This window comes from Harpia harpyja, chromosome 18 (assembly GCF_026419915.1).
Source record: "Harpia harpyja isolate bHarHar1 chromosome 18, bHarHar1 primary haplotype, whole genome shotgun sequence".
NCBI lineage: Eukaryota > Metazoa > Chordata > Aves > Accipitriformes > Accipitridae > Harpia > Harpia harpyja.
Genome location: NC_068957.1, coordinates 23,222,583 through 23,248,224, shown reverse-complemented (window position 1 = coordinate 23,248,224; position 25,642 = coordinate 23,222,583). Strand labels below are relative to the sequence as shown.

The 25,642-nt window shown below is 38.8% G+C and overlaps 1 protein-coding gene across 4 annotated transcripts in view; it reads left to right on the top strand.

Annotated features, from left to right (window-relative positions):
- The first annotated feature begins 7,241 nt into the window (after window positions 1-7,241).
- The window catches only part of DACH2 (dachshund family transcription factor 2), a 314,287-nt gene continuing 295,886 nt past the window's right edge, over window positions 7,242-25,642 (top strand). For 2 of the 4 annotated variants that reach the window (XM_052813357.1, XM_052813354.1), the window contains exon 1: window positions 7,243-7,862. In XM_052813357.1, coding sequence (XP_052669317.1) covers window positions 7,369-7,862 — 494 coding nt within the window. In that variant the 5' untranslated portion in view covers window positions 7,243-7,368. Of the gene's footprint in view, window positions 7,863-25,642 lie in introns of all 4 variants that reach the window. The other 2 variants (XM_052813355.1, XM_052813356.1) reach the window with 2 other exon arrangements.

Below are 25,642 nucleotides of genomic sequence, written 5' to 3'. Positions count from 1 at the left end.
TTCCTTGGAAACAGAAGCAGGCCCAAATTCTGAATGCTAAAATATTATCTGTGTCATGAAGTATTAAAATCTTTATTTATTTCATTACTGTTTTAGATATAAAAATACCAAAATATCTATGGAATTTTAAAATATGGTAATTTCTTAATATTTACTCTCATGCTTATAAAAGATATGTACTCCTGAATGATGTAAATCAATTATCCCCGTATGTGTGAAATGCTGTAACAAGATCAATGAGACCTGAACACAAGGAGGCATCTTAGGATAACAGCTGCAGATGCATGCATTCTCTAGGAAAAAACCAAACAAATGAACACACGCTGCTCACGCTTAGGTTTCTCCCTCCCCCATATAAAATCCCTGCAATTGTCATTTCCAATTGTTCAGTGCATAAAAAGAGAAACAACTAAGAACAGGTAGCAGTCCATCTATCAGTACGGGCAAAGTACAATAAATGGTCACTCTTAGAGCCAAGGTAAAATGAATGCTTTGCATTCAGTTTTGAAATTTGTTTTTGATGGCACTTAATGGTTGGAGTATACTTACAACGAAATGCTGTATAGTTAATGGCTGTATGGAAAACTGCAACTACGTATCTTTACTCTCTAAAATACATATTGGTTTTAAAGATGAGCTCAAGATAATTACTTTCACAATATTAATAATTCTGCCAATTGGATTTCCACAAAGTAGATTCAATAAAATACTAAAAATATTTATTCAATAAACCAATTACACTTCTGACTGAGTCTGGATAGCTATAAATTGCTTTCTCATTGGTAAATTCTGTTTATGAAAACCTATTTTCATGGAAATGACTCTTAAGATTTTTATTGGAAAATGCTTTGCAGTTACACAGAAGATATGAGAACTAATGAAAGGTCCACATGAGCCTTATACGTTTAAATAAACAAAAAAAGATTATTTTTTTTAATTGTTGCTTGAAGTAGAATGTAACATCCATGTTTAAAAACACCAAAAAATGTAAACAAAAATTAAATACCTTCTTATCCCACTAGATGGTGGTGCCTTCAGATTAGGGCTGAGATGCTCAAACAGACACTACAGGAAAACTTTTGCTTTCTTTAGCTGACCTGCAAATATAGAGAGTGAGAGATGAGGTTAATCTTGTTCCTCTGGGGATATTAACAAGCATTCAGGTATAATGACTTACTGAATATATTTGAGTAGATAGTATTGTGTTCACAGTAGTTTGCTATAAAGTGTGTTTTAACTTCAGTACACATCTAATAGTATTAATTTTTCCTCCTGAAGAAGAAAAGGTGCAAACAATATTGAACCTTAATGATGATTGTATCTCATGTAATACAACCTTATTATACTAAGGTCCTGACTTTGCAATTTTACTGCCCTCTATCCTCAGTCAAAATCAAAATCCAGATTAAAGCAGAGAATCATTAGCAACAACTGCATCTTGTGTTCATGTATTTCACTGGAACGATCTAAAAAGTACTACTCACATTTTTATACAACAAATGTACTCCTTGCTTTAAGGAGAAAGGTATTTACACATCATTTAGACAAAAAAGTGACAGTGCCTAAGCACTGAAGGACACATCTCTTCAGTTATAACAGTCAAGCAAAATTTTAATGACTAGAAAAAGTAGATGGGACCTTGTTTGAGAGAGAATTTTTGTGCTTTAATTTTCTCAGGTTCTTATAGTAAATGATCAAATCCTTCATGCCTCAAGTAAAGCTTGAACTGTTACTGTTGAGTTCAGTGCAGATTCTGTGAACTAGAGAGCTTGTCTCAAAGGCTCTGTCTGTTAAGGACTGTCCCACGAGTAGACTCAAAATCACACTCAACTGTTGTTCAGGGAGGAAGCCTACAGGTGCAGACTCACACAGAGCAGGGACATGATGTTAGAGCATACAGAGTATTAAATGTATAACTGTTGCCAGTGAGCTAGCCAGCTGTCAGTCATGCCCAGACAAGCGGTCCAAAGCAAGTCTAGAGTTTCCTGTGTACATGGCAAGCCATGTGGACAAATTGCTGTAAGCACATGGTTGCTCTAGAGACCACTCTCTCAAATTTGTGCAAAGGTAGTCAGTGATCGGTTGAAAGCAATTTGTGAATTTGCACTGGAAAGAATAAAATAATTCTGAATGGTTTTAATTTTGCTTAAATATTATGATGTAGATCAGTAGTATAAAAAATTTAAGATTAAAATTAAAAGCTGTTTTATGGATGAAGAACTCCGGTAAGATAAACCCTAACATTAGACTTCCCAACTGTTCTTTTTAAAGATGGTGTAATGATACAGAAAAGTTAAGGATGCCCATAAATGTCTTGGAATACAGCATTAATCAAGAATCCCAGACCTCAACTGTAGTCCATAATTGTTGTTTCTCAGTGTATTTTTCTTCACGTCACTCTCCTCCGAGGTGATCACCCAATTTATAATACCTAGAGTGACTTAAAAAATAACCCTCTTTCTGGCACAGTTTGATTCATGTTTATTTGCTATATGTTCCCTTCCATTTATTCTATTCCTCCTATTCTACTCTCTCACTTTTTAATTCTCGTGTTTGCAACATCTACTCAATTTCCTATTTCCTTTGCAAGTAATGTACAACAGTACGAGTAGCATCAAAGTGCTGAGATATGTCAAATTACTATGATTTCCAAGCAAAGATTACAGACCCAGTAGTCCAGATACTTCCACGTAAGAACATCACAGCCAAAAAAGGCTTAATCTGTGACTTCTTAATGAGCACCTAGCAAGGCAATTCCTTTGTATAAGCAGAGGACTGAGGCAGAAAAATGGATATAGAAATGGATGTGGATGCTCGGTTCTTCTGTAAGAGTGTTAATTATTTTGCACGTTAGAATATTCCCTGACTCTGTTAGGGAGAGAAGATCCGCTCTTACTTTCTCTAGAAAAGTACGTAGGATTTTCTGAAAGCCTGAAGAAGCAAAATTCACTCCAATCATTGTTACTCACTACCATTAGGGGTTGAAATGCAGCGTTTGCCAAGAATGCAAGTTCCTTTATTTGATCTCTTTGACTGTACCAGTATAACTGCCAATCACAGGAAATACCTCTAATAACTCTTCCTTTTACTTAATAAGGAATACCACATCTTTAAAACATTAGAAACAGATGTCACTGCATTACTTCACTGCTGATGTATGTAATAGAAATGACACACTAATTAATTTAATGCAGTATAAATGTACTGATTATTTATCATGGCTGACAATAAAATTATGAAAACATTCAATTACAATCAGTGGTAATTCATTATTTATTGATTCTGCATTATGCACACATTAATACAATACATTTAATTACGTAAGAGAAGGGATCATTTTTCTATTGATACTTAGACATTTAGACTCATCAGTTTTATTAAAAAACCTTGATGTTTAGGTGGGAAGTTTTAATCCACAATTCCAAAAAACCTCTACTGAAATGTCAGAAATAAATTGAATGCAAGCATCAAGTACTAGTGCATCTAGAAAAATGTGGGCAATAAGAATGACATACTAATTTCAGTCTCTTCTTTTTCTCACGTCAGTGGCCTACATTTGTTAATATAGTCATGGTTACTCTTTCCCAAGTAAACCAAGGCATTAAACACTAAACTAGCAAAAAATTAATAATGTCTTTTCTTCCTTTTCAAGTCTTTACTTAAAATTAGCAATATCAGTGGTTTGCATGCTCATGATATAAACTCAAAGATCACTAGGGTAAGTTAAGAGCTTTAGAGTGGGCCCTGAGTAGTTTTTTTTTGTCAAGGACTAGGAGAATACCATTGTCACGAGGATGCCAGTCAGGCTGGAATTCAGAAAAAATGGTGTTTCATTTCATTATGACTAGGGTGCATTGTAAATGCATCTTTCAGTTATGTTTTCATCCTTCATTTTGTGCCCAGTGTTACCTCTGACCCTCATAAGTCTATGTTTACATTTATCCCTCCCATTTATCCCTTCCATTTATTTTAGTGAAGATCCAAGTTCTTCACTAAAAACTAGCATTTTCTCCTATAATCTGCTCACATTGGACATACCTATATCAAGTCTATAAAAAAATTTCTTTATACTAAAAAAAAAAAAAATCACCAGGAATCTTTACATTGCAATATCTATGGAATTCCCTTTTTTTTTAATTGTCCTGCCTCATGTTTGGCTACAGCAGACCAAGATAAAACACAAACATCACTATTGAGCTTTCCAGTCTTCTAGAAACAAAATTATTATTATTTTTAATTAATTCCCTGCTGCTTCACTTAAAAAGCTGTCATTATTTTTTATCATTGTCTCCTCCTAGTCAATTGTGTCACCCATCATTTTCTCTGTAGGATCCCTGTGAGCCAGTAGCCACATTTATGCCAGCTGGCAATAAGTAATTTCCAGAACGCTGTTGACTGGCCCTATCTGGAATGACTGGGGCTTTCCTCTCCTCCTGTGTCAGAAAAGAGCTCTTTCACAGTTCACTCCAATGGGGCATATGTAAAGACGATAAAAACAAAAACAAATATAAGAGAACCTTTGCTTGATATTTTGCCATAAAAAGATGGCCAATTTTTATATAGGACTAATATACGATACACCAGTATTTCTACAGCTGACAGTGTTAAGAAAACAGAGTGTTTTGCATACCAGTCTAAAAGGAACAAAAATATTGAAACCTTAATTTTAAATAAATATTCTAAAATACTTATTTCAGCTATAGGGAGGCTTACTAGTTTGTACACATTCAAATTACATACTGCTGGACTCCATTCAAATAAACCATCTGGATACTTTATAACTGACAAGATATTACTGTATGATTGTTAGGCTTTAGTAACTTTGCCTTGCCTTTAATAAAATTACAGAGAAATAATAATATTCATTGATATAGTTGATTTGTATATGCTTAGTTGAACTGGACAGCTGCCTGGTATTAATTCTCAAACCTTGAGCATTTTCTTAGTTTAAGAGCAGTTCTTCTCTCCATGGATAGTCACTTCTCAAGGGTACTGTTTTTACTACAGCCTTTATGATTTTATATTGCTTCATGCCACTCCAACTTGCTGGGTGTTGATGCGCAAGGCTTCCTCTGGCCTTGCAAAAATTCAGTCTTATTTAGAAATATGTTTAGCTTATGGAAGACATTAAAGTCAAAAAGGAAGAAGAATTCTCACAGTGGAATTTGATTGTCACATTAATCTCAAAGCAAAAAATGTCTTTAAAAGGGCAAAGCCAATGAGAAGTGTTTGAATCTGATTTATTAAATCTCCTAACAGCAATTACATCCAGAAAATTAACCCCCAAAAGTTTCTATTTGAAGTCAGTTATTTGTTATTTCTATCATTTCCAGTATATAAAAATCTCAGATGAGTTCAGGGCTCGATTAAAACACTTTGCCGAACTAAATAGCCCCTGCCCCACAGAGCTTCCAATCTAAGGTTCTGATGCCAGAAAGATGCATGAACAAGTTCAGTAAATATGAGCATTCTTACTGAAAGGTATTTATTTAAACCTAGCTTACGTGAAAATTCTGCCTTAGTTTTAGGCAGCTAGGCTAGCGGCCTAAAAAAAGTGGCTAGTCTTCTTAGAACACACATATAATCAATGGAGAAAAAGTGAGGTTCCTCCAGAGTGTAATTTAGATCATTTAAGTTAACAAATATAGCAATTTAGTTAGCATACAGTCATCTGCCCTCATCTAAAATGGGATTACTCATAATGCAAAAACATTAAACTTTCCTGAAAGGGTACCTAAACAAGCAAGCCTAATAAAAGGAAGGAGAAGGTGGCACACACAAGCAGTGCAACCATGGAAATAGTTGAAATACTCTGTTGGTATTGGTCGTTTGGTATCCACTTGAAAAGTTTTGTTTACACTTTTCTGCTTGCTTTGTTTACTGAATGCTTTAGGAGAAAGCTAAAAAAAGGCGGGGGGGGAGAAGTTAGAGGACTAGGAAAGAAGGAAAGCTAAAAGAAGACTGAAAAAAAGCAGAAACAAACAGGAAAGAAGGATGTTGATACAAAGAAAGGGAAGAGGCTGGGAAAAGAGGTGTAATATAGGTATGCTGGGAAAAGGTAAGAAGCAAATAACTGATCTAGCCAGTGAGTCCTAGCTGCTGCTGGGCGTGTATCTGTCAGACTCAACTCCTTTATATGAAATTTGTCTGACCATTTTTCAGGTCCACTTGTTCAGGGAGAAGGGATGCACAAAGCTTAGCAGTTCTTGTGTCAACTGACCTGGTTCAGGTGAAGAAGACACAGGATCTGTCGGGTTCCCAGGGCTGCTGGGTTTTACTTGTATGCAACTGAATGAGGTACCATATGGCGCTTCTGGAGGCTGCCTCACAGTCAGGCGTGAGGAGAGGACCGATGCCATCGGTCCTATCTAAACCACAACTGATGCCGCACTTGAATCTGGAAATTTCAAGCAATTACACGCAAGACCTCCCAAGAACGGACTTCGCCTCCTGTGACTGATCACCGACTTCCACGTCTGTCACAACCTCCCTCCGTCCTGCTTGTGCAGCACGCGGTCCCTTCTCTGGAGGGACTTTGCTTTAGAGCCGAATCACTCGCGATATTGCTGCCACCGCCTCCACCGCCTATTGGTAACCACACGTTGGTTGGTTTCTCGGTAAATAAGCGGAAAGTCGGATGTACCGTTTACCTAACACAGACTTGCACCGCTACCCTCCCCCGCCCCCCCCGCTCCCCCTCTCTCCCGATTTCCTTCAGCTGTGGAAAGGCACAGGTGTTTTAACACTCAGGAATGTACCAGAGCGCAGCGACCGCCGAAACCACCTGGGAAAGGGGGCCGGCCCCAGCCCTGCCCTCCTCTCCCTCAGAGCGCCGGGCCAGCGCCCGCGGGATCCCCTCGCGGCCCAGGGAGAGCTCACCGAAACTTTCCTACCCCGCGGCGCAGCAGAGGGGAGTTTTCGGGAGCCCGGCAGAGGCGCGAAGCGGGCGGGCTCTCCTCACACACCCCCACACCCCCACCCGCGAGGCCGGCGCCCACTTCACCCCGCCGGCAACCTCCACCCGGCCCCGGCCGCCTCACGCTCCCGCGGCCCAGGTGCTTGCGGCCGGCGCCGCGCCGCCCTGCCCCGCCCCGCCCCACCGCCCAGCCCGGCAGCCACTCGCCGAGGCCGCGCTGGAGGCGGGCGGGGCGCATTGGCTGGAGGGCGCTGTCACTCTTCCCCCCCCCCCACCCCCCCATCCACCCGGCGGCGCTGGGGAGGGGTCTGGGCGCGCGGCTGGCGGCGGGCGCTGCGTGTGGGAGGGCGGGCGCGCGGCTCTGTTTTTAGTAGTACCGCAAAGAGCGCGGCGAGAGTGCGCGCTGAGGGGAGCGGGGCTGAGGCGAGCCGCGGCGGGGAGCCAGGCTGGCCATGGCTGTCTCCGCGCCGCCCGTCATCGCCGCAACTTCCAGCGGCGGCGCGGGGGGTTCGGCGGGTTTGTTCCGGGCGGACCCGCTGTACTCCAGCCCCGCGGAGTCCCCGCGCCTCACCAACAGCCTCGTCAACAGTTTCCTCTCCGCCGGCGGCGGCGGTGGCGGCGGGGCCGGCGCGGGCGGCGGCGGGGGCGGCGGCAACGAGTGTAAGATGGTCGACCTGCACGGGGTGAAGGTAGCCTCGTTCCTCGTGGAGGGGCAGGAGCTGATCTGCCTGCCGCAGGTCTTTGATCTCTTCCTCAAGCACCTGGTGGGAGGGCTGCACACGGTCTACACCAAGCTGAAGCGGCTGGATATATCGCCCGTGGTGTGCACGGTGGAGCAGGTCCGCATCCTGCGGGGGCTGGGGGCCATCCAGCCCGGCGTCAACCGCTGCAAGCTCATCACCAGGAAGGACTTCGAAACTTTGTACAACGACTGCACCAACGCGAGGTGAGCCGCAAAACTTCGCTCTTCCTCCGCCCGCCCGCCCCGCTCCGGCCGCTGGGGGGGTCGGCGGCCCGCGGGGAGCCGTGCCCGGCGGTGTGTGGGGGGGGGGGGGGGTGCCGGGTCCCGTCCCTTCCCCTCTCCTCTCCCCGCGGGCTCCCGCTGTGCGTGTGGGGGGAAGTGTCGGGGGAGGAGGACGGGGGACGGCGACGACCCTCCGGGCGCTGCGCGGCCACCCGCCGCCCTCGGCGGGGCAGCCCCGGGCCGGGCCTGGGCGCCGCTGGGGGAGCGGGGGCTGAGGCGCGGCGGTGGGCGCCGGCGGGGGCGGCGAAGCGGCGCGGCCGCGGGTGCCGGCGTGGAAAACTTTGCAGGATTCCTCAACCCCCCGAGATGTGCTGGGACCGCCGAGCGGCGGGCCGGTCTTCAAACTTTTCCCCTCGCGGGGAAAGCTGATAGTTGCCCTGTACGCTCTTAAACCGAACCAAACAAAAAAAAAACCCCAAAGTTTTCTCTTATTATTTTCCTTCCGCTGAAACTTCCAATTCTCCTCAGGATCCCTCGCTCCCGAGGGGGTGAGCGCAGGCTGCGGCGCGGCGGCCGGCCGGCCGGCAGATGCCCGCCGGGGGAGGCTGGGCGGCGGACGGGCAAACTGTTGCTCGTTATCGTTCCGGAGTGATTTTACGTCACGCGAGCGAGAGGTCTGGTGTGGCCGTAGCCCCTGCCCTGCCGTGCTTAAATCGCTGAGCCCGGAGCGGGTTGTATTCATGGGAGATCCCTGCTGGGTCCTTCGTTCTTGGGGTTATAATCCTGGTTTGTGACCTCGTAGCTGCTGCCTTTAGAAATGATAATGATCTAATAAACACAAAAACCCTCTCGGGGCTGAGGAGAAGTACCTAGTGCAGTGGGATAGCATGTAAGACGGGGTGCTCCGAGATGGCATTTCCTAGTTGAGCAGTTCGTGAGGGACCTCTCCAGAAACATTTGCCTTCCAGTGTGCTCCGGCTTTCTGCCTGGCAGGAAACTTTCTTTACAGAGGTTGTTTCAGACAGCTTTGAGTGCGATATCAGACTTGCAGCATGCAAATATTTGGTAACTTTGGTTTTGGTGTCACTAGTTCTAACTGCTTGGCACTGAACGTGTTGGGTGGGTTTTTTTTAATGACACCTTAAGTACGCTCTAATCTGGGGCCTGATCCTGTTCTTGCTGATGTGAGCTTAAGCAGGAGCAGACTTGATGTTCATTCTTGAGTAGCAGTATTTGGTTTGTTTCAAATTATTTTATGTTACAGGTGACATTTTAGAGATGCTTGCACTCAATTCCTAGATATGTTTATTTGAAGTATGTGCTTTTTCTCTTGCTCGTGTTCTGTTTCTGTAACACCTTCTCCTGCTGCCTATTTATTTCGATGTCATGCACCTCTGTGACATCACAACTACTGCCTCATTAAAACGATGGTGTTGCAAGTAAGGTCTGGGACTAATGTATTTGAATAGAATTAATGTAAGATTACTAAGGGACACGTTTAACATGTAAATGCTTCTCTGAAATGTTTCTGAAACTCGACTAGCATGAAAGTTCACCGTTAAAGAAGTATGTCTTTTTAATTTCTGTGACTGTGCCAAAGTTTTCCCTTGGGGAAATGTGGGATCTGATTTGGTGATACAGCCTTTAGATGTGAACTGATGATTTCTGCTTTCTTACAACCAATGATTTAAGATCCAGAAATGCTCAAGTGTTAAATGTTTAAAACTTGTATTTCACTTTTTTTTTTCCTTTGACAAAGACTTATGGCCCTGATAGGATAAGGGAATAAGTAATGCAAGGAGCAGCTGAGAAGGGAGGCCAGGGGAGCTGTAAGTGAGGAGCCGAGTGATGCTCTAAGAGGGTCTGAAAGGAGCAGTCAGTGGAACGAAGACCTGGTCAAAGGCTGAAGATACGGCAAGAGCACTGTTGAGGGGGGATCTAATAGGGCAGAAATATGTCTGAATGGAGTCAAAGCTCTCAACTGAGAAAGTACATTCAACACGTGTGTAAGAGCAAGCTCTCCCTACCTCATGATGCCTAGTATTTTTACCTGTTCAGGAATAGCAGATCCCTTTACGTTTCCTAAAACGTTTTTCATTTATTGAAACATCACCCAACCTTTGTTTATATCTCTTGAAAATGCCACTGGTTCGAATAACCTACTGATACCAATGTATTTTGCATTCATGGTTTCAGGTGTAATGCATGATAAGTGTTATCAGCACAGATAAAACTTTTCTCAAGTATGGTAACTTAACAATGTTAATTGTATCCATCGTGCTAATTGAACGCTTAATATGTCATTTTATTTACAGGTTTTTTTTTTTCCTCGAACAGCCCACACTTAATGGGTGAGAATGTTGGATAAAAATAGCTAAATACATGAGTGATCTAATTTTTGTTTCCTGTGAAGTGACCTGGGAACCACTGCAGTGCATGGTACCAAACAAAACACAGTGGAATTGTTACAGCTATACATACGTACAGTATTTAGGTTCTATACCTGGGAAGTAAAGTCTTGAAAAAATGTGGTTTTTTTAGAAGCAAACCATTCGATACGTATTGTTCCACTGCATGACTCAAGCATTACTTTCACGCCTGAACGTATATTTTGTAATATATTTTAATTTATGGATATTTATATATATATATTTGAATACTGTAGAAATACTTCATTAAACTCAAGAGCTGCCAGAAAAAGCAATAAGAAATGCTGGCTATCATTGTTTTCAATGTTAGTAGACTTCTAAAAGTCAACATCTCTAATGTTAGCGTATGCTTTTAATTATTTTTTTTAATTGGAATGTGAACCATCGATTATATATAATTGAAAAAAACATAAAATTTACTTCTCCTGCTTACTCTATTGCATTTTTTTTAGTTGAGCTTATCTACAGAGCTCGTAAGAGCTGCAGAGAAATATACCTGTAAGTGAAAAATTTTTTTTTTTGTATGTTTATGTTCTGTGTATGTAATGCTAGTTCCCTATATCTAGCATCTTTGACCTTTGTGGCTTTTTTTTAAACACTACATGTATAATTTTCATTCACGTGTAAACAAAATGTTCCTAACTTTGATTGTCGTTAGCCATCATCATGTAATCTAATTTGGAAGCAAGGTTTGTAAAATGAAACTAACTGTTCATTTCATTACAGGTAGCATCTTCAAGTGCATAGTGAGTACAACATATTTACAAAATTTAGTTACTAATTTGCAATACCTTAGAATATTACTTAAATTATGGACACATGCTTAATTTTAGTAGTAAAGCATAACGTTTACTTAAAGTAGAAAACTATAATGAGGTTTTATTTAAAAATGAAATTTAAAACTGCAGTAAGAATGCTTTTATGATGGTAAATATATCAATCCCTAAAATTAGGATTATATGAGCATGGTCATAACCTATTCTACAGGGTTTCTGTTTGATGGATGCTGTTGGCTACTGAAAAAGCATAGTGTTGGTCTGGATTATTCAGTGAATAGTAGGAGTATTTCCCAGAAAACAATGTTTCGGCGCATGGCTTATTTTTTATGATTTCAAGTATCCAGTTAAGCTAATATTTTATATTACTTTGGCTATTCACAAACAGTAAAAGGCTTTAGAAATGAATTTAAGCAGTAAATGCAGAGATTTTATTTTATGAGATAATGAAGGTCTAGTCATGTTGTCTATTAAAAGCTACCCTATAGTCAGCAATACTCTGTCTTTTATTAGGAGAATGATGTCAAGATTATAATTAAAGCACTCCAGTCATGTAGCACTGCACAGCGCTTCCTTGTATATTGATTTTTAAATGTGGACATCTGATCATATAAACTTCTTTGACTAAGTAAATATTTAGTATGCATTCAGATTTAGCCAAACTTGTGAATTTTGGAGGCGCTAGCATGTTAAAATAAAAAAAGGATCAATTTCTCAATTTCTTTTTCTTCCTTGGAGAGGAGACTCACTTAAAACATTCTCATGAGAGATCACCAGCATAGTGGATTCTGCTAGAGATGCAGAAAGGAATTTTTCCACTTTCCGAGCAGATTAATTATACTTTTGCAAAAATACCTCTTTCTTTTTGGGCATCTTGAAAGTCTATGCTTGTTCAAAACTACTAAAATACTTGAATATTTTCATCAGATGGATATCTAATCTGGAGAAGCCTTGATTAAAATTTCCTTCTTTTTACATAGCAATAGAGCTCCCCATTTAAAGTGTAACATGCTTTTCCTCCAAAATGGAGTATTTGTATGTTTCCTGCATGTGTATATGCATAATACATATGTAATTTTCTACTGAGACTTCTACAACTGAAAAATACTGTGTTTTTGTAGCAAAGACAAAAAAGCTAAACAATTAGGTATTAATGATATTCTTGTTGCATATTCAAAAGGTCTTTGCAAGCATTTCTTCTCCTTTTTTTCTTTTCACCATTTCAACCTGCAGAACTCTTCACTGTCACTCCAAATCACACAATTCTACAAAGATAAAACAACATTTAAACTCATTTGCTTTGGGAGGGAAATTGAGCATTTGCACCCAATAAGCCTGATTGTGGAACTGCATGCAAATTGTGTTTTGATTTATCTCTTTTGCACTTTTTTCCATTTGAATTGATCTTGCATTAATTTTGCCAAGCGGCTCTGTGAGGCTGCAGATGTTGCCCTGTGTTTAATAAATCAATGAGACAGATCTGAATGAATCACTTCAGATGGATTCTCTGCTCGGTTTGATGTCTAGATGTTATTCTTAGCTTGTTATCATGACAGATGCATTAATGTTCCCATACACTGCCAGCAATGTCAAAGAGATTGAAGCTTTTAAAGTGGCGGTATCCCCTTTTCCCCCTTCTGTTGGAATAACTAAATTGCCTTTAGGAATAGGTCAAAATATAAATTTAATCATGGCATCATTCTGGGGAAGATGCTAAACTTCTGATCATATTATAACACAAAGTCAGAAAAATACAGTTTCATACAGAATGATTAATTATTCCAAAATAGTGGAGATCAATATTAAAATCTAAACATAGGATAGCTCCTTAATAGAGTAACCACTTTCTCAACATTAATATTTCATTGTAATAGGAATGATCCGAATAAATAATATAAGACTAGAACATGTTAAAAGTGTTGCTATAAATAGAATATCATTGTGTCCAAATTGATTACAGGCTGAAGAAAGGCTTTTCCCCTGTTTTTTTTCATTCTTATTAATTTTTTTTTTAAAGTTAAATGTGTCTGAATCCAACATCTGTTAGACTTAAAATAGGAATACTTGTTTATTATGTTTCTGTTACTAACCATTTAGTGCCAGAAATGTTAGAAAAGTTGTCGATCACCGTTTATTTCTGATCTGTATAGTCTGGTATCCATTATCTTGGAGCAGAACCTGTGGAACGCAAATCATAAAAGAGGCTGGAATGTGTCTTTGTGGAACGGTTTTAAATTCTGGAAAAGATTGCACAAAGTGTAAAGTACTCTGCCATGAATAATGAAGATCTATTTCCCACGTAGGCTGTGCACAGTTTTTATTGGCTTTTATTCCTTAGTGTTTATTAAACCACTTGTGGTCTTCCTTGTTTTTCTTTAGAAGATTAAAATAGTATTTTGTGATTTGCTTCAATCATTTTGTTAAAACTGCTCTCTTCCAATACGACGCTTAAGTTTAATGTTAAAAATTATCACAAATGTTCTTTTTCCTAATCTCTTCTCCAAACAGAAGAACTTTGACTTTTTGTCATTAAGGCTTCTGAGAATAAATTGGAGAAACTGGCTGTAACAGATCTAGATTTATGTTGGCATTCTTGGTATTCTTGCTCCAGTAGTTCCAATTTGATAAAGGAAACAATATATGTAATAGAAATTCACAGTTTATTCAAATGAGTTTAAGCTTTAGCATTGTTATATTTGCCTTTCTTTCACCAATATATCAATGTGTGGCAATAGCATTATACTTAGAAAGCCTCCAGAAGTGACCAGCTCTGTAGATGGGAAATTATTCTCACACTGGGGCTACGGTTGGACACGCAGCCTCTGTTTGTGTGTATGCATTTGTTTAAAGGCAGGTGAAAATCAACTTTGGTAGAACTGAGGAGCACAGCAAAAATCACTGAATTAGAAAATCATGTTTTGTTGTATGGCAGTGGCCTTAGAGTGAGAAATTAGTATCTACCTACCTTGGTAATTTTGCACAAAATATTTAAAATGAGCACTCTGAGATGTTTTAAAGAATTCTATCTTATTTCGTTGCTTACAGGCTGGAGTTCACGTTGTGCAAGAGCTGTTTGTCAGTATCAATATTAAAAATGTGTTGAAATGTGGGCCATAAAGTCCCTATTTTGACTTTGCTAAGGTGAACCTCCCTTTCATGCCAGTGGAAGTTTGCCAGAACAAGGGCAAAGAACTTAGAAATGTTTCTGGGATCTGAGCCTTTCTCGTCAAAGGTGGGACATACTTAAAACCTGTGTTTGAGAGAATTACGTGTATATGCCATTTTCAAATGGGTACTAAGTTTTTGGGTCTGACCTTGTTCTTGCTCAGTGTAGGATCTTTAAGGTTTTACGTGCCTGTTCCGGGAATGATAATTTTGGATTTTCTGAAGTTACGAACAAAATTATCCAAATCCTTACTTTAAAATACATAGAAAGTGCCCATCTAGTTTCTTTCGTAAGTTCTTCATGTGATTATCAATGTAATAAAACTCTGTAGGTGTATGGAAGTGCAGCATTTTAATGATTATTTATGTAAACAAAGCTAATAGCAGAAACAAACATTATGAGGATACTTCAGAGTTACTGCTGTCTGTGATGTGTTCCTTTGGTGTAAGCTGAGGCAAGATTTTAATATGTTACGATTAAACATGCATTACCAAGCACAAGTACATTAGTTAGTAATGATTCTTAGTGATTTAGATTTATCCTGCTTGATATTAGAATTGTCCCTTGGGGCTACATGCTTTTGAACTTTGTTCCCTCTTGGTAAAGCACGGTTATCCAAAGTGACTTAGTAATAGGGTTTCCCTTCTCCCCCTGTTCTACAACCTGTAAGAAACACCGATACCTATTAACTAATGCACTTTGATACCTACCCCAGAAGGTTCCAATATCTGAATCCTGTAAGACATACATTTGTTTGCTTTCATTTCTTTTTGGTAACACAGCAATATTGTTGTTTTGTGTGTGCATATAAAGTTTATTGTCACTAGCAAGTGTAGGGAGATTATATTTCCTTGTCAGTTCATCTTGACCTGCTAAGCCCATTTTGCTCATTAAAATATATTGTCAGAGCCTTTCATGGCTCAGTTACAAATACCACTTCCCCAAAAAGTAAGAACCAAAACTAATGAATAGTGCTTGCTTTATTACTGTACAGTGACTTAAAGTGCAATATTTACCAGTGTATATTGTTGTGTATATGTTAAGGTATAAAATGTTTGATTGCAATTGTGTCTGATCTTATCAAGTTTCTGGAAATTGATATCTGGTAACAGCATTTAACCTACATCTAGTCTATCTGCTATCTATGTGATGGGTTAAAAAGAAAAAGTAGTATCGATCTGTCGCTGGATTAAAGTTTGAAATCGGCAACAGCATGAGCACAAAAGGCTTTTTTTATGATTTCTCAGCTTGCCATTGATCTACCAGTTTTATTGCATTCATTATTTATTAAAAGAATTTGCAAGCTAAACATAACGTTAAGCTAGTTTGCACACAGGGACTGCACTTAGGAAATTGAATGGAAATTGCATTAGAGATGAACATCTGTGCTATTTTTCCACTCGTGTGTTTATGGGTTTGTATAAAAGGTGTATTGGATTAACAGTTATAACCATTATAGCTTGCAGCAATATGTTAGAACCCTAAGCATTTAGTAGTTATTTAGGAGGGAGACTCTTTTTACTTATACTAAAAAGTATGGTAATGCCATCACAAACAGTGCTTTTATTGGATTATTCTTTATTAATGGGGTTTTTACTAGTAATGTGTAAAACTTGAGGTATCTAGCTATATTATGCATGTGTTCTATTATCTATGCTACATAAAGCTCCATTAATATTGTCATTAATTGAAGGTTTCTAGTGACAGTATTCGTTAAGCTTTTGGCACATAGACACCAAAGGATTGAAATGAAATGTATTTTATAATATACAATAGGAATTTAAGTATTGAAAAGATCCTTAATATATGTTCCTTCAGATTTTTTCCCGCAATTCATAGTTTTCTGTCCTCCTTGAACTGGGTAGCTTCTGTGATGTATTGTATTAGTGAATCAGGTGAGAATCTTAAATATTTTGAAGTCTTTTTCCACTTCAGTTCACAAGTTCAGTTGCCTTCAACACTAGCTGTAGTTGTGTGTGATGTATAAAGTGTAGGGTGGACCTGGAATTTTGAGATCATCTCCTGTAATGATTTTTTTTTTTTTATTGTGCTCCTTCTATGAAATAGATTATTTTGCCTGAATACCTGTTTGTTAAATAGGGAAAAACAAAGGAAAAATTACTTTGGGGGCTTTGGGTAAAAAGTATATTTTTAGAATGAAGATATTATCTGTTCTATTTGGTCTTAAAGTATGTGCAGTCTAGTCTGTTTGTGACTAGAATGTACTGAAATATGTCATGTTTTGCATCATCAGTGCACTTCCCTTTCAGTTACTCTATTGAAGACTCAACCTGATACATCTCACCAGCTTGTAAGACTGTTAAGGGTTTCCTGTGCAAAGAAGCAGAAATGTTCTTCATGACAGAAGGTTGTGCTTACTCTTTTGAATGCCACCTCTACATTTTTTTGTTTGTTTGTTTGTTTCTGGTAGGATGAACCCCTTTAAGTCCTAATAGTGTTTTGAACAGAGGTAGCTCTGATTTTTAGTTGAAAGAATCTCAATACTGTTTTTCCACATAGTTTTGGACTCACTGTTACTAGTCTTCCTCACTGTTGTTCCCAGCCATAGGCTCCTGTGATCACAGTATTCGTATTGTATCGAATAAAACGTTTCAGCTACCCTGTAAATAAAGGTGGAAGTTTAATATGGGATTTATGTCATACACACACACATATTGATTGATATAATATACACACATATACATAATGCAATTTAAACTAAATGTTTGGATTATTCCAAAGCCTCTCTCCCAAACCATAGAAATAACTTTGTTTTTTGGAAAATGTTGTATACGTATTTATGAAGAGAGAGGCTTTGGAATAATCCAGAAATCAGTTTGAATTGCATTTGCTATGGACAAGAACGAAATTTCCTAAATGAACTTAGCTATATGAGCTATCGTGGTGTCCTTACTAAAAGTCTTTAATTTTTTTTTTTGATAATTCTCATAGCCATGTGAGTGAGTAACATTCTCAGCATGTAATTTTATTTCCGTCCAGTCTGTGGCAAGAGAACTTTTAGCTTGGGATGCCCTCATGGTACTTTCAGCCAACAGAACATTGAGTAATTTTTCTCTCCTGTTGCTAAACCTGTGTGGACGTGGAATTAAAACAGAGCACTTTATTGAAAAAATTAATCAAAATTATTTCACACTATATGTGTACAGAGTTCTGGTTCTAATGTGTTTCGCAGAATGACAGAATTGTTGAGGTTGGCAGGGTCCTCTTGAGATCATTTAGTCCAACTCCTCGGTTTAAGCAAGGTCAGCTAGAGCTGGTTGTCTAGAGCTGTGTCCAGTTGGATTTTGAGTATTTCCAAGGGTGGAGACTCTCAGCCTCTCTGGGCACCCAGTTTACAGAGTAGAAATAACTGTGCTGTGGAAGACAGATTTTATTGGCATTCATTGGGATGACTGGATTGCGTGGCAGTTGTTGAAGCCATGAGTAGATGTCACAGCTAGCCACTGACGTCGTCACTGCTGTTGTGTTTGTCCTCGCTGGAGCAGAGTGTGAGTTGTAACCCTCTGTGAATCAACCGTGTCATATTCAGGTTGTGCTTTTTCTTGTCTCAAATTATTTCTTTAAATCCTGTATGTGTGTGCTGATGAGCTGACTTGTCTTTTTCTCTTTTTCCCTACTGCTACCTGAGAAGGCATATTTGTATATTTGTAATTTAAAGGGCAGGGGGGAAGTGTCTGTAAGAAAGCTCTTAGCACAGACATTGTACCTGTAGGGGGATTTAGTTACTTGTATGTTACAGTAATTTAAGAGTTGCTAATTAAGAAGATCAAGCTAGTTTAAAGAAAAAAATATTTTGAGTTTCAGTTAAAACTTCTAATCAGTATATATAAAATACTATACATTATGCCTTTTCTTACACATGTAACAGTTGTTTTTGCCTAGTGCAAGTTTTACACAATAGCTAATGGACTGTTTTTATAACAGTTAATCAGGAAATGTCCTGGGTCTGTGAAACATTATCCCTGTTGGTTTTTTGCGAAGTTGATGAAGACACCTCACTTCACTGCTGCAGGTCTCTGGAGCTGCCTCTTCTTGTCCTCATACTTTTAAATGTTGTGTGCTGAAGGAGGGCAACTTTCTAAAAAGCTTCTGAGATAATACTGAAAAATAAAGTAGGAAAAAAAGTCAAGTCTTTCCTGTGAGACTTAAAGTACATGTTTAAAAAAACAACACAAACCCCCCCAAACGTCCCCTGCTAACCAAAAACCAACAACAAAAAACTGAAAGAGAACAAGGCAGTAAAATGCTGGCAGTTAGAAAACAGCAGAATATGAATACTGAAACAGCAGCTAAGGTAGTGAACTCAGGGTTGTGTTTTCTCTATTGCATGAGTTTGTTATTGAAATGTGTATTTGTAGGTCTGTGGAGGTTTTTTGTTGGCTTGTAAGGCTTTATTTGGTGTTTTTTATATGGCCGTTCATGTATCTGATAGGTGACTTCTCAAAATACCTTGAGTTGAGCATCTCATCATTAAGAAATCATTTTTGCCTGGTCCAAGGTTGTTCTGACTGTTTTGCAGAGAATTAAATAACAAAGTGATCTGTCAGTGCACTTTGTGCTCTCGTTGTGAGACTTGCTAAACATGCTGTATATAGCATTTGCTCCCCACTGCATTACATGTGTGCGTGGCACAGTAGCGTGCTGCGCTCTGACTCCAGGCTGTACCTGCATGGAAAGGGTGATGCATTGCTCTCGGTTTTCGCAGCCACGGTTTGCCTTTTAGAAGGAGCCCTCAGAATAGGTTTGGCCAGAATGATTACTGTAAGATGCTGCAAACCTTCTTCTCTCTCATAGTCAGAAGTGCTTAGCAAGGTTAATTGATCCTGCTATCATACACTAGAACTAAGATTTCTTGTCTTGGATCAGAACCATAATCACTGTCACTTCTTTCTGGTCTGTTTTTATAAATTGCCTTACTTGTTGCACAGCTGATTTTTGGTTCGAACAAATCTGTTTCTTCCTGCTGGAACTCGAGAAAGTTTCTGTCTTGCAATTTTGTGAAATACTTCTCCCTTCATGCTAAGCTAGAGGGGATTTTGATCATTCACTTATCTTGCCTTTTTTAATATGCTTTCTTTAAAATTTTTCTGCCCCCCCCAACCAGCAGTCCTAAAACTGTTTGTTCCATCTTCTCAGTTATTCATCCTTAAAGGTTTATGATTTTAGCTTACTGACTGAAAAATTTAACCCTTTGTTATACTGGGAGAATCTGTATTCATGTTGGTATGGAAACAAAACAAATATTTGTGATGTATTTATTGTAGGCATCTTTACTGAGTAATGCAGTGACTGTTGTAGAGTAGTTCAGAATGCAGCAGTAGACTGTTAAATACATTTTAAGAGTTCATGTTCTCTGAATGAAGATAAGCTGAGCGACTGAGTTCTTATGCCAGACAGAAACTCTTTATAAGAACTTTTTTTTTTCTTTACCCATTTATGTGAAGTTTGTGATAGTATAAGCTCTATATTTTTGTTGTTTTTTTTCCAAACTTAGCTATTAAGAGCAAGTGAAATGCCTGGCAGGGTTGAGCATCTCTGCTGCTAAGTCTGGCATGTAAGTCAGCTAGGTTAGGGATTATTCTACCAGCACTGCATTTGATTTAAATAGTGCATTGTATTAGAGTCTAAATGATTTTTGTTTTTATATTGCATCTGTAAGTGTAGTTAGGTAGGTCTTGCTGTAGGTTAGGAGAAGTCAATGCAACAAGTTTGTCTGTTTCTGTGTAACTACTTTTCTAATGTTTGTCAGCCAAACAGAAGTAGGAGACTTGCTTATGCTGGTTGTCCTCTACCTACATGTTTCAAAAGGTATGTGAATGTAGCCATGCTCCTAGTGCCTCTTAGCTCTCTGAGATGGGCTGATGATTTCAGGAGGAGACGTGGTTATTTGGAAGCTATAGTCCTGCTAGTGTTAGGTAGTAATAGGTGCTCTGTCTGTCCGCTTTCGGGGCGGGAAGGAAAGAAGTAAGAACATCACACAGAACATCTTATGCCCACCTGCTGCTGGCTCACAGTGAAGTTGAATCTCACAAAGTGTAAATAGGAGTTGGTTATTGATTTACAGGTAGAAGAAAGGAGAAACAGGGAGAAGAAAGGAGGAACAGGGAGGCTGGGTTGGTAGATGCAGTATGTTTGTCTGGGATTTCTGGGTATTAGGCGGCCTGCACTGCAGATAGTGTGCTTGAACAATTCAGTCTTTTAGCATGGGCACAGTCAGGCAAGGGAATCCCAAGAAAGGTTGAAGTTGCTGTGCGTTGTGTGCAGTGGGTGCACAATAGGCTGATACGACCACAGCAATTGCTGCAAGGGAGCTGATGATCTGTACACTGTATAGGGAGTACGTTGAATGTATTGCAGAATTTCTTGTTGTGCCTATTCTGCAATTATAGTTTTCCCCTCCATCTTCTGCTGCCCTGGAATTTCTCTTTGACACCTTCAGGTACTTGTGGCTATGTGGCTACACAGCATCATCTTTCCCCTGTCGTCTAGATTGATCTGTCATTGACAATAACTAAAGACACAAATAGCATTCCATTGTAGACAACAATTGCAGGTTTCATTTGTGTTGAATGGTCATTCAGTTGTTTTTCAAGGTTTAAAAAGTTCCTTAAGATATTCTTGACCCTGTTTTGATACAGGGCTTTAGTAGATCCTCTGGCCTTGTAAACTTTTTTTTTTTAACCTCTAAACACTTATTTTGGGGGAAGTGTTTTGTTTGGAGGGGTTTTTGATGCTGCTGTTCTTTTTTTCTGCTTTCTGATTAGAAGTTCTCTTTTAGCATCTTATGCACACAAAGTAGTTTATCTGATGATGTCACATTGTTTCCAGAATAATCCCCTTTGATGTCTAGCACTATGAGAATTTGAGTGATAGTAAACAAATCTACGGACAATAAATGGGCAAAGAATATTTTTATTTAGGTGCTTAGGATGATTGCTTAGTTCTGTTATATGACTGTGGGCAAAATTGGAAACTTCCTTTTTTTGCTGTTGATTTTTCATAATGTCCTATTCTGAAACACTGGTTTCAACCACCCTTTTTTCAGAGCAGATAGTCTTACTATTCAGTTCATTTTATATCTTGGAGTGATGCTGTTGAGGGTCCTAAAATGGAGATAGTCAGTGGTGGTCAGAAACTGACCCGAGTCATGGCATAGAAAGAAAAAAGTACAGGAGATTTAACACTGAAGGTATTTTAAGTGTTAATAACTCAGTTAAAGAATGTGTTAATATTTGGCTGTAAGCTTTCTATGCAGCACTGTAGAGGAGACTGAATGAACATGAAGGCTTTGGATCTCATGTGAAGGAGATTGCTTTGTCCTTTTGACCTCATTGCAGATGAAATTCTGCAATGGAACCGTTGCAGAACCAGAGTCTTTCAATTGATTTCAGTGGTTTTGGATCAGGAGCACAGAAAGCAATCAAAACTAAATGCATATCCATGAACTAACCTGTAAGTCACTTTGGTCTACACCAGGAAACATTCTGTGCAAATTCAGAAGTGGAATAATTAAAGGATCCTTCAGAAATCAGTTGTATCCCCTATATATTTAGCTAATGTGATATTTGGATAGGTATTAATTACTCTCTTAAGTCCATATACTCATATAGAAAATAAACATAGGGAAAGTGCATAGTGGAACCCCAAAACATTCACGTAAAGAATCTCTGTGTATTTGAATTCTTCTGATGAAAGGCACTACACGGGCTAGAAGAAGTAAGAGTCAATAAATGTATGTTTGCATTGCCTGGTGAACTTTTGCCAAGAATAGGAGCTTACAGCGTGTTTGTGCAAACTTCTATAGGAATTTTCACTTTTCCCATTGTGGGAAGTGTTTAAAATACAAAATATTTTCCTTAGAGTGAATACTATAAACTTGTTACTGTGCATATGTTGTACATTGCTGATATTCAGAAATCCTTACTTAGTCTCAAGTATATGAAATATGATTATGCTTAATCTTGATTATTTTTAATCAAGGGAGGGGGATTTAATATTCTAAGTGGAGGTGGCTGCATGTGAAGAGTAGTGGGGAAAAATATTATGAACCTTAACAGTTTAAAAAGTAGGAAACTGATAATTCATGTGCTTAATAAGCATGTACATTTCGTAAGGTTTACTGTATCGTAGGTAGCATCCTGGCTATTTAGTCAATTCTTGATTTATTCTTGCAGGCAGAATTCAGAAACTTCTTGTTTGTTTTTTTTTTTTGTAGCTGTTGATTCAATTCTTGGACATGCTAAAATTGGCTTGTTCTTTTATAACTGTTCAATTGAAAATTATTTCAGCAGAGTATTGGGAAAACTAGTATGTAAGAAACTTCAGTTCTGTTCAAGGCCTATTCATTCTGTGCTTCAAAGCAGTAGAAGTCTCACAAAATACAAGGGATTGTTCATCACTGGTATTCACTAATACAGGTGGAAAAACTTTAACCTTTCCTCAAGCTGAGACTGAAAACATGATGAAGGGTAAACCACCAAGTACCTGTATTTCTGAATACTGTACAAGCTTAAATCGTGGTCAGTGATTAGGACTTTACACATGCACCTGATTTTTCTGGGAAATCCTGTGCACTTTCTGAAAGGGGATGGCAGTTGGTGGACTATTTATTACTCATTCTGGTTTTGGTGGAAAATTCGGCCTTGTATGTCATTTAGACTTTGTGACACATGTAGCCTCCCAGGGCCTAATGACTTGTCTGCAGATGGGCTGTTATTTATTACAGTCATGTAGAATAAAATTGATTGTCTTCTAAAATTAATTTTTCATTTGCCTCCAGCTCTGCTTTAATAGAGGACACACAGTTGCCTGTTTGCAGAAATACTGTTTAATCACATTAATATCTCGGCCCCCCAGGCCGGTGAAGATAATTGTACAAACGAACAGCAAAATCTGTATCTTTAACTTCTTTTTATGATTAAATTATGCAAATGACTTATCTCCTGCCCTTCCAAGCACTAATCATCTAATTAGGAATGATGTGTTAAAGGGATGGTTTTGAATGAGGAGAAGGGGAGAATGGAATAAGCAGAAAATGGGACCTGACAATGAAACTGCTGAAGGTACTATAGCGGTACAAGATAAATCTGTGTATTTGTTCAGAAAGCAATAATAGAGGCTTGTTGTGCTATTTCTAGTCTTGCTTTAGTGATCTTTCTTATGAGAGGATAATTATTCTGTCCAATCTTTGCCCATAATTTTCCATATTAACTTTAAATTATTAAGGTTCAAGAATTGAGTCAGTTAGTACTTTCTCTTCCAGTTCTCATAAACAACGCAGTGCGAGTGTCTCTATTTGGCTTCACTAGTAGTATGGTTTGAAAGACAGAATACATATATTTGTAGATTGTGTTTTATAAAAGTGCTTGTCATCATATTGCTAGGTGTCATGAGCGTGTGAGATACTTCTATTCACGTATCTCAGTCTCTCTTTTTTGAATACTTAACTGCTGGTTAAAAAAAAGACCCCAAAACTGTGCCTTTTAATATGAAAATGCAAGTGCCCAACTAAAGAGAAGGGCCATCTCTTTGGTAATGTCCTGTGCCTGGTTTGGGAAGTTTCCCTTTGAGTTATGCGTGAGACTCTGCTTAAATTTAGATGTTTAAATGATCACATATTTATATTTTAAGCTTAAGTATACAAAAGAATTGTGCCTTGACCTCTCCAAGAGCCTACAGCCCTGTTTTCTATGTTTTCTATTTTGTAAGCAGATTCTGTGGGTTTTTTTTGTTTTTGGTTTTTTTTTGTTGTTGGTGTGTTTTTTGTTTTGTTTTTTTTTTTTTAAGTCATGCCTTTATAAGCAGATCTTCCTGCTTAAGGCACTTTCCCACAGTGGGTTCAATCTATCAGTGTGTTATTACTGTTGCTAAAGGTGCAACAAACCAACTCTTGTATCAGGTGATAACACTGAGAGTTTGATAACACATTGCTTTTGTTTTCCCTTTACTCAGTTACTGATGTACGTGATTAAGATACACTATGCCAATAAAATAAGAATATTCTAGAGACTGAGATTTCAGATATTCCTACATGAGAATGTAATAATTCCTTTATAAAGATATGAGAAAGTATTAATGCATGAGAGTATATGAATTCATAGGATATTAACATAGATAACCAGTAGGTCCGTATTCCCTAAAAGCAGGGTACAGACCAATCTTTCAGACAAGATAAATCCTGCTATGTTTTCTACAGATCTGCTAAATGCCTTCACTTAGCTCTTGCCCTTTAGAAGTAAATGTATGAAATAGTGGGAAAAGGTTTACTATTTATGACACGATCGGTTTTGAAAGTTTGAGGGACATGTTGCTTGCAACTTTTGCCTTATTCATTAAGGAACCTCAGCTTCCCTCCCTGTGTGTATGCCTTGTGCTTCTGTGCATGTATGCGTATACATACGTACACGCACAAGGGTTTACTGGTGTAATCTGAGAAAAGCTTGATCACTTCCCCAGGAAGGTGGGAAACACTGTTTTATAAAGGTAGGTATCCCACATAAATACTGAGAAGCTGAAAGCAATGATTTCAAAATAATCTTTCTGTTAGCGATTAGGTGTATGACATAGGGATTTAAAAAGAAAAAACTCACACAAATTAAATTTGAAAGCAATTAAAATGCTGACTGTGGTAGATAATCTGTCTTTTCTGTGTTGGTTTTGGATGATTCAACATAAAGAATGCAAGTTCTGACACTGCTTTCATTTGTCTGACACAGATGTAAATTGCTGGTGGAATGTTTTCCTAAACACTTTATAGGTGGGGAGGCTGCATTTCTTGCTGTACTTTTCAGCAATATGATGGAATTAAATCGGTTCACATCTATTTTTACATGTATTTTCATCATTATCACCCCAAAATTCTTCACAAAAGGAAAGATGAGAAGACCTTGTTGAAGAACTCTTACACAAAATATTTGTACTAAGAACATTTGTGTAGGTAATTTCAGTATTGAAGGCCTAAGTATATTTTGTCAGAATTATAGAAGAAAAAATTTCTCATTGAATTAAAAGGTTCTGGGATTCATTGGGGGGTTAAATTGCAATGAGGGCTTTGCGCAGAATGGTTTTCCTTTTAGGGTAGGAGATTCTATGATACTTAAGTGCTTAAGCAGCGGACAGTCCTAGAGGTGTGGGTTTTTTTTTTTTTTATGTTTGCTGGATCCAGATATTTAGCACAATAGAGATAAAAATAGAGGCCTTGTACTTATGCTGATACTGTGTGAAGAAGTCAGTGGAGAGAGTGGTGGACAGCATCCAGCTACCATTCTTTACGTGGTTGAATTTCCTCACCCTGATGGCTTTTTGCTGAGGTATTTTAGTGTGGTAGGACTATAGTACTGAGGTCAGGACATCTGAGATGGGTATCTGGTG